The sequence below is a fragment of the Tachypleus tridentatus genome, chromosome 8 (assembly GCF_004210375.1).
Source record: "Tachypleus tridentatus isolate NWPU-2018 chromosome 8, ASM421037v1, whole genome shotgun sequence".
NCBI classification, from domain to species: domain Eukaryota; kingdom Metazoa; phylum Arthropoda; class Merostomata; order Xiphosura; family Limulidae; genus Tachypleus; species Tachypleus tridentatus.
In genome coordinates, this window is record NC_134832.1 from 115,987,634 (window position 1) to 115,997,296 (window position 9,663).

The following is a 9,663-nucleotide window of genomic DNA, read 5'->3' on the forward strand; positions in this document are numbered from 1 at the left end:
ATTTCTTTCATCAGTCTTGATAATTCTCTCCCACCAACATCCTTGTGGAAGCTCAGACGTCAGAAAATAGAATACATGAGTGTGAAAATCACAAAATAATTTCTTCTACTCTTGATGTGAAACCCACTTGAAATAAAAAGGTATCTCAGAACAGCTGGTATGAGTATTATCACTTATTGATAAGCAGAGAACATGTTTTGACCTTCCTAGGTCATCTACAGGTTGACCTAAAAATGAAAAAAAAGTGTTAATAAACAATGCAAGTGTGTTTTTAAGTATAAAAATGTTGTTAGTCATTACAAAATAAATCAGATAACAAACTTTAGTCCTAAATGTTTGGCAAATGATGTATATACTGTAAAATACTTAAATTTTCTGCTTTAAATAAAATTATCATTCAACTAAAGCAAAACAATAATAGTAAAACCTTGTTATTATAACCCAACACAATTAATAATAATAATAATTAAGATGTATTTTAAAAGCAAAATATCTGATTTATTTTATGTTTGCAACTATGATATAAACTTCATGCCCATGATTTAATAGTTACATTATTTAGTGTCAGTTTTACTTACTGTGACAAGATCTAAAAATGGAGAGTGAAGATATGCAAAAAAAAAAAGTACTGATAAGTAACAAAACAAATTTGTCAATTTGTAATATTTAGTTCCTCAGAGAATGTCCATATTGTGTATCAAGTCGGTCACCATTTCAACCAGCTAAAAAAAATCAAAAACAGTAATGTGTATTTTTCATACTCTAAGTAACTGACCCATAAATATGCTATATAATAGTGTATTGTTGTGTTAAGTAACTTTGAGAAATCTCCTGTTGGCTATTATGCATGTAACTAATATTTAACATGGTTACAATAACATGGTTACAAAAGTTTTTAAGAAATTTCACTTGTCCAAGTAACAAATAAGAAGGAATTGAGTGTGATGTGGATTTCTTACAATTTTAACACTAACTAGGGCAAAAGAAGATATTTAAACAATTAACTCGCTACCAATAAAAATTAAATATAAAGTCTGCCCCTGTCTCTCTGTTTTTTATTATTAATTTCTATTTAGGAACGTTCAAGGTTATGCATAAGTTATGATTTTATATGTGGGTCTAAATATATGTTTGATAATTTTTACACTCTAAAATCCAGAAAACATTTTTTTTCATGGCCAATTTCTCTAATTTAAACAGCATGCAAGATATTTTTATACCAACTGCAAACTTTTAAAATAATCAAATTATATTGTAATAATTGGTTTGTTAAACACAAACCTACATAATAAGATATTTGTGCCTTGCCCACCATGAGTATCAAACCTGAATTTTAGTGTTGTGAAAACAACATACTTACAGCTGAGCCAATGGAGAGCTATTACAATAAAAATAAAGAAATTATATCAGTGAATATGACAACTTGAGTAAAATGCAGGAAATATAAAATAACAAAAGTTCACCTAAAATTATTTTATTCACATATTAACGGAGAGAATAAATACCTAAATAGACGATAATTTTATTATTGTCAAAACGTCTCACTTGGATACATACTTAGAAGCAATCTTAATATATGTGGTTATTAAATCTGTATAAGAACTTTCACATTGTTCATATGAAAGTAAATATGAATATAACATTGAAGCCTAAAACTAATAAATATGAAACTCGATTTTGTTGTACTCAGTACACTGTGACAGTAATTAAAACTACCTTAAAGTAATGGTAGACATTTAAACTGTTTAAATGAAAAACAAACAGACATAACGTGGATTAAATTGCATAATAGTTACAATGTACCTTGTGGAAGAATGGACAACATCAAATAGCAACAAACAAATAAAATATTCACACACTGTAGCATTGTAATGAACATACGAGGAAGAAATAAATGATATAATTATTTTTAACCTCAATGGGCCGATTCTTTAACTAACAATGCGTCACTTAAACAAATTACAAAGATAAGTTATCTGTGGAATAAAGTGAACAAACCCTTGCTATTTACATTACCTTGTATTCGACAAAGAAGTAAGAAATCCTTTCCAACTACAGTTTCAGGTACCTTAAAGTATTCTAAGCAAAATGTACAAATTAACCTCAGTTCGACAACTAGACTCCTATCACCAACTTATTTTTTAAAACTTTTTCACCTATCTCATTTATAAGGCACCTTCTGGTGACTTTTAGATTACAAATAGGCCCGGTATGGCCAGATTAAGGCACTCGACTCGTAATCCGAGGGTCGCGGGTTCGAATCCCCGTCACACCAGACATGCTCGCTCTTTCAGCCGTGGTAGTGTTATAATTTTACGGTCAATCCCACTATTCGTTGGTAAAAGAGTAGCCCAAGAGCTGGCGGTGGATAATGATAACTAGCTGCCTTCCCTCTAGCCTTACACTGCTAAATTACGGACGGCTAACACAGATAGCCTTTGTGTAGCTTTGTGCGAAATTCGAAACAAACCAAAACCAAACCAGATTACGAAAAGTGAAATCACCACTCATACAGAATGTACACTCAAGTATCTCCTGTGTGCTATTCTAACATATCAAGTGATCCTGAAAGTGGAATCGTATTTAACCGTGTGTGTGAAATTTATGTTGGAACCAGAAAGGTCAATTCCTATTAGTCTTTAGTGAGCAATTAATTATTTAGACCCCTTTTTTTTTTTCTCGCCCTAAAATATCTTGCATAATATTTTATCACTGCAGTTTTATGTCTTGAATCTAAATCTTTTTGTTTTTCGACATGGCAACTTCACACGAAATCGAGCCCTAAAGTTAGGAATTTTCACCATAAAACTTATATACTAAAATTTTTCACCTTTCTTGTTTGTTTGTTTTTGAATTTCGCGCAAAGCTACACGAGGGTTATTTGAGCTAGCCGTCCCTAATTTAGCAGTGTAAGGCTAGAGGGAAGGCAGCTAGTCATCATTACCCACCGCCAACTCTTGGGCTAATGTTTTACCAACGAATAGTAGGATTAACCGTCACATTATAACATCTCAACGGCTGAAAGGGCGAGCATGTTTGGTGCGACCGGGATTCGAACCCGCGACCCTCAGCTTACCAGTCGAATGTCTTAACCCACCTGGCCATGCCGGGCCGTTTCATTTTTCTTTGCAAGTAACCTAGCATGGTCCGGTGGTGATAGCCCTAATGTTGTATTGTCTAATTTGATGGCTCTTATCTGAACGTTGTCGAATTACTTTTCTATAACGTTTGTGATAAAATTTTGTAGATAACCTATTGACTATGTAAAATGAAATTCTTTATGAGTGTATAAAAACATTTATAAGATTGGCTCTCACTATGGAGTTACATCTTATCAATTGACTCCAAGTTTTCATCTCATCAAGATAATTAATAATTTTTTGGGACCTTGTAAATGAAATATTTGTGTTTTGTGTGACCACTTCCACCTTATGTTTGGAAATGTACTTAAAGACCTCAACATATTTCCTCGTAGAATATGTAAATTTTATAATGCTCCTACAGAGGAAACATTATTCATTGGGTCTTATATTTTAACAGACTAATTCCTTCAATTAGATATAAATATTTTAAAAACTTACTTGAGACCATTTATCGGTTTGTTTGAAATTAAGCACAAGGCTACACAATAGGCCATCTGCACTCTGCCCACTACGGGTATCGAAACGCGGTTTCTAGCGGTGTGAATCCGTAAACATAACACTGTTCCACTGGGATCCCAACTGTTAGATATATAAAACTGTTTAGTATAAGAGTTATTACTTAATTCATTCAGTGATCTAATACTTAATAGTTCTTTGGTTTTCATAACAATACTGTGGGCCTGTTGAACTAGCAGTTTAAAAGTCTCGGGCTTGAATCCATGCCCTTTCAAACATGCTCGCCCTTTCAGCCGTGGGAATGTTATAATGTTACAATTAATCTCACTATTCGTGGGTAAAAGAATAGCCCAAGAGCTGGGGGTGGGTGGTAATGCTAAATTAGAGACGGCGAGCACAAACAAACCAAACTGTATAGGCGACAAAGTGAGCGGAAGTAAGTTAAATAAAAAAAAAGTTATGTAGTGAAAGTTAAGTTATACTGTTTGACTGCTAATTCAGCCTTAGCAGATAGTGTTTTAACGTAGATAAGGAGAATAATTTATCTCGTCAAATGATGTTTTAAACCAATTGAACCCGTTTTTGCAGACTTTGACAAAACATTTATTTAAAATGCCGTATACAACTGTGGTAACTCATGAGGTAACGTAAGTGAATTTATTGCAGATTGTATAGTATGAAAGACAATACAGAAAAATAATTCGTATTATTAACTGGATTCTAAAGTAGTTGAATCAGTCTGTGTGGACTTTTGACAACAAAAAAGAATTATTTAGTTTCAAATACAATACGACTGTGATATCCTGTAGTGTAAAAAATATTTGTACATACGTTTGACTTGTTTTGAATATATTTTAAAAGAAGTAGATTGTGTGCTGTCCGTTTATTATTTGAATTTATCATTAAAAGGTTAAATACATCTACTGTAAAAGAATCCCAGCTCATACACAAAACCTTGACACCACCACTTAGGTGAGACAAAAAAATTGTTTCAATAAAATTTATGCAGAAAATTCTGTAAGAGTGTGCCTATAAAACTAAACAGAATTTAGCCTGTAAACAATTTAATTCAGTATACACAATATAAGACATTAATATTGAGCCTAAGTTTGTTCACAGTCTTTTAAGGTTTTCGAAAATGGTTGGATTCCCCTCGGTGGATGTGGCTTTGGTAAACAAACATACCAACTATACTATGTCTGTCACATCCGTTACGGCGATTTTCTCTAAACGCAGCGTTTACGGTGATTGTCAGAACACTATTTATGTAAGCAACTTGTCATACCATATATAACAACTGGTGAGAGAAATTAAGAGCCACTAATCGTTAAAAATAAACTAAGCATTTAAAAATTACACCATCAATAGATATCGTGTTGTTCTCTTGAAAAATGCAAATAGAACATCCAAGGGAAAAGTTAGTATATTCATGTGTCGATCTACATATGTTTTGTTTTTCAAATCCTATTATAAGTTCAAGTTCAGAAGGCGTAAAATATGCAAGAGCATATTAAACAATATACATTATAACACCCGACGTCAAATATTGGAACTCACTTGTATCAGTAATTACATTATTTGAAAAAAAGGAAATCCGGATAAATAAGGTTTGTTTTTTTACACGCCTCATTGTGTACTATCGACGTAGCGTAGATATAAAGGTTAAATGTCTATTAAATGATTCCTTTAGCTTTTCTGTATTTTGTTTTCTATTGAGTTCACGAGTCTATTTACAAATTAAATGCTTTTAATACCTAAATTTGTTTTTTGTTTTTTTCATGGAATATGTTGAATGGTTATTTTGACACTTTGCATATATTATCAGCTTTTTACCAGTAGTTCATATACACTGTTATACACAAAACCGGAAATCATTCAATTTCCGTTGGACCTAAAGGACAAATCACAAAACCGAGTCGATATCCCAAACCACGCACTTCCGAATCCAATCTATGATATCAACTATTCTATGGTGAAGTTTCAAATAGGTGTGAGAAAGAAAGACGTTGTTTCGTGTTTAACAAAATCTGAAACTAGGGAATTTTTCGAACATAAAAAATTTAAATCAGTAATAAAAGATGAGCTTAATGGTATATCTTATCGCTTTGGCGCTTTCTGTTTTAGAAAAAGGTGTAATTGCTAAGCCTCTGATAAGCTCTGACTCAGAACAGGTAAGTCTATTTAAATATTGTTTAATTATAATTAAAATACTTACGATATTATTTTTTATACGTGTAAATAATTATAAATACTAGCAGAAAGCCGCCCTACGGGCTGCTGTTTGTACTGGTGATTACTAATCGTGGTATTTATACTTCACGAAAGACATTTAGAAAAAGAGAACATTTTCTAAATAAGGATTTTTCTGGAAAGCACTGCGTGGGAAGACTATTTGGGTTGCGCTGATATAAACTGTAATGTTTTTACACATTAAAGTGTTACCTTTTATTGAAAAATCAAGTGTGTGTTTTTTTAAAGAACTCTATCTTTTTGGTACTGTATTTAAAGTTACACCAGTAAAGATACAATCAAATCCTCAGTCATGTACAGTCGTAGTGAAAATCGTGTTTTTGTTGTTGCTAAAGTACTTTTATTTAAAATTGTGTTATGTTGCACATTTCGTGGTTATTTTTCTACTTGTCTGAATATTGAATACCCAAAGTGTGATTTTTTTGTGGTGTCACATTGTATTTATTATTCCAGTCACATACATAGATATATAAATATATAACACTACGTCTATTATAGTACTATTTCAGGTTCGTTGTAGACAGAGGCATTATTGTATTTAGTTCATGAGTTCCAAGAACTTATTAGTGAAAGTAAATACGAATTTGTTATAATATTTTAGCTTTATCTGCTATGCCTAGTACTCACGATTCCTTTCATAGACTTTAAGGGTCCATCAGTCCGATTGGGGTATAACAGACATAATAATTGTATAGATGCTACTAATATCATAAACATTATGAACAACAACCGTTACGGTGTGAAGTAGATCAAATAAATTAATTGAAATTATTATATATTTTATTAAGTTATTTGCAAATCAGGTTTATAGCACCAGGATCAATAACACAGCATTATCTACTTATTTTATTTTTAGCATCAATTATTTATCACCTTTATTATCGCCCCCAGTGGCTCAGCGGTATGTTTGCGACTAAAAACCGGGTTTCGATACCCGTGGTGGGTAGAGCACAAATAGCCCGTTGTGTAGCTTTGTGCTTAGTTCAAAACAAGACGTACGAAGCTAAAGTTTAAACGGCGCAGATAGCCCTCGAGTAGCTTTGCCCGAAATTAAAAAAAAACAACAAAACAAATCACCGTTATTATATTTGAATTAACTTTACTACTATTTAGAAGAACTGGCAAACCAACAACCTAGTTTCCTTCTTCCAGGGTCCGACATAGCCAAGTGGATAAGGCACTCGACTCGTAACCTGAGGGTCACGGGTTCGATCCCCGTCACACCAAACATGCTCGCCCTTTCAGCCGTGGGGGCGTTATAATGTGTGGTCAATCCCACTATTCGTTGGTAAAAGCGTAGCCCAAGAGTTGATGGTGGGTGGTGGTGACTAGTTGTCTTCCCTCTAGTCTTACACTACAAAATTAGGGACGGCTTGCACAAATAGTCCTCGTGTAGCTTTGCGCGAAATTCAAAACAGATGAAACCTTGTTCCAGGAGAGGGTTTAGTGGCAACATAATCTAATAGTGTGCTGTAATTAAACTGGCTTTTTAGTGTAGTATACATAAACAATGCTGTGAATAAGTCATTTTTATCAAAAATGAAACATTTATATTTTCATTTAAAATGAAACTTGTGAATAATTCTTTAAGTTTAAAGAATAACTATATCTCTTACTTTCAGACACACGAGGTCAGATATCGTTATGAAAGCGACTTGAACACTACAAAAGTCATGGTTGAGGTAGGCACAATACCAGCAGGAATCAAAACTGAGATAACAACATTTGAAACCATTCAAGACATAAGAGAAGGTGACGTTAAAGTGGATACACTTTTGTCAACTGACGTAATAACACCAAACTCTTCTCAAGACAACGTTGATACTGCACTTAATGAGTTTCGAGTAAACTCAACATCACCAACTACAATCATAACTGGAAAAACAGCATCAGAGGACAGTACATTGGAACAGGTCAATAAGAACACAATGTCATCAGTTCAAATATTTGTTGACACGACGCCACTAAAAATCGACCTGAACACTACAGAGTTAGATAAAACCTTCCCTAACACAATACCAGCAAAAGATATAATGTCAGCACAAGTAAATATGAAGTCGACAGTGACTGAGATGACAGTAAATACAGCTGAACTGTTATCTCCAAAGGCCAATACATCAGCTTGGGTCAACGAGAATATAGCAAAGCCTGTTGAAACAAGCACTGTTATAAAGCCACCAGAGAACAGCGTGGAAACGCTGCTGAGTTTGAATACAACAGCTTCATTTCAAAGCATTATTGAAACGACATCATCGGAAGACACTACTTTAGCACAGGTCGTCATGGATGCAAGTCTAATTAAGAATAAAATGAACGTAACACTGGTTAATGTTACAATAGACACCTCACAAACTAAGCCTAATCTGGATACAGCTGAAAGTATTGTTGTAACCGATACAATCTTGACTGATAAAGAAATTATCATAAGGTCTTCAAGCACCGCGGACGAAAGCTTACCTGAAATACAAACGACGATAACATCAACTGGAGTCATTAAAAATGCCTCAAATTTGACCTTTATGAATATCAAGACAGATGAGAAAAGGAGTGACGCAGTGACATCTATAATAACAAGGATCAATCGGAACAATAACAGTGACAACGAGAACATATCAGATATCGTTATAAACATGACAACAACAGCGGCTGAAGTCAGTACGGGCAAAATAATGAACACTAGTCTGCTTGAAACCTCAATCAGTAATATTGAGACCGAAAGAACGACGACAAATAAACCAGATGAAAGCTGGATAAGTACTACATCAGCCACAGATGTTACACAGAGTGGATCAGTCGATTTCATTACTGATACAAAACCAACTGGAACTTCAGTGACCACTACACCAACTGACACCTCGGTAAGCACTAATTCAACAAAAACCTCGTCAAGTGTAAGTGTTACAGACGCTTTTATTGACAAAACTAGTAGTAATTCTGAGAACATGAAAGATGGAAAAGAAAAGCAGATGCAATTAAATAGCGAAATGTCGATCGAAACTGAAACTGAAATGGAAAATAATCCTCTGAAAACTCGCAGCATGTTTAGTGAAAGCACTCTCACGATAACTGACAGCGAAGTGACAGACTGTCCTAAATGTACAACAACAGCTAAAAGATATCGGGATTTATCGATCAAAAAAAGTAAAAATAATAATTCATTTCTCCAATCCGTACAAAATACCAACGAAGCATTTCACGAAACGAACCATTCTGATTCTTTCGGATATGGAAATAATCCAGGATTCTCAACCATTTTGCCATCTACCCTGACAAACGACATAACAGATAAGATATTCCAGTCTCTTATGGATCGAATCCAACATCACTGGGCTGAATTCATTAATAAAATGAAACAATCTGTAATTGAAGCTTGGCAAGCTATTTCTAGCACTATGCTGAGCTCTTTAGAAACTCTTGAGGTATAGTCATGCTTTTTATATAAGTATAGTAATTATGAATATTTATACGCCCTCTAAATAAATGTTATTTTTATTCCTCTAGTTGTCATCGCAAGGCGTAATAAAATATGTTATTCTCTCTGGTATATCAGTGATGATTTAATTGTGTATTTTAATAATCATGTGTCCGCTTATAATTCAGATACAGTTAACTTATATCACACTGAAAATATAATAACGCAAAACTGTGCAAGTAGTTTACGAAAAACCGACAAGTTCCGAGCTTATGTTCGTTCTAACGTTTAAGTGGGACATTAGGCGTGAAACTGGAAATATGTCAAACAGGTACTCTTAACAATGAGGCTCTCAAAAACAGATTTTGACCAATATAAATCCCCAAACTTAACTCTGAACCA

At 33.7% G+C, this 9,663-nt stretch overlaps 1 protein-coding gene across 1 annotated transcript; it reads left to right on the forward strand.

Annotated features, from left to right (window-relative positions):
* The first annotated feature begins 5,401 nt into the window (after positions 1-5,401).
* LOC143223267 (uncharacterized) lies at positions 5,402-9,663 on the forward strand. Its single transcript, XM_076451010.1, has 2 exons — positions 5,402-5,770; positions 7,472-9,663. The coding sequence occupies exons 1-2, from the start codon at positions 5,678-5,680 to the stop codon at positions 9,272-9,274; spliced, it is 1,896 nt and encodes a 631-aa protein (XP_076307125.1). The 5' UTR covers positions 5,402-5,677; the 3' UTR covers positions 9,275-9,663.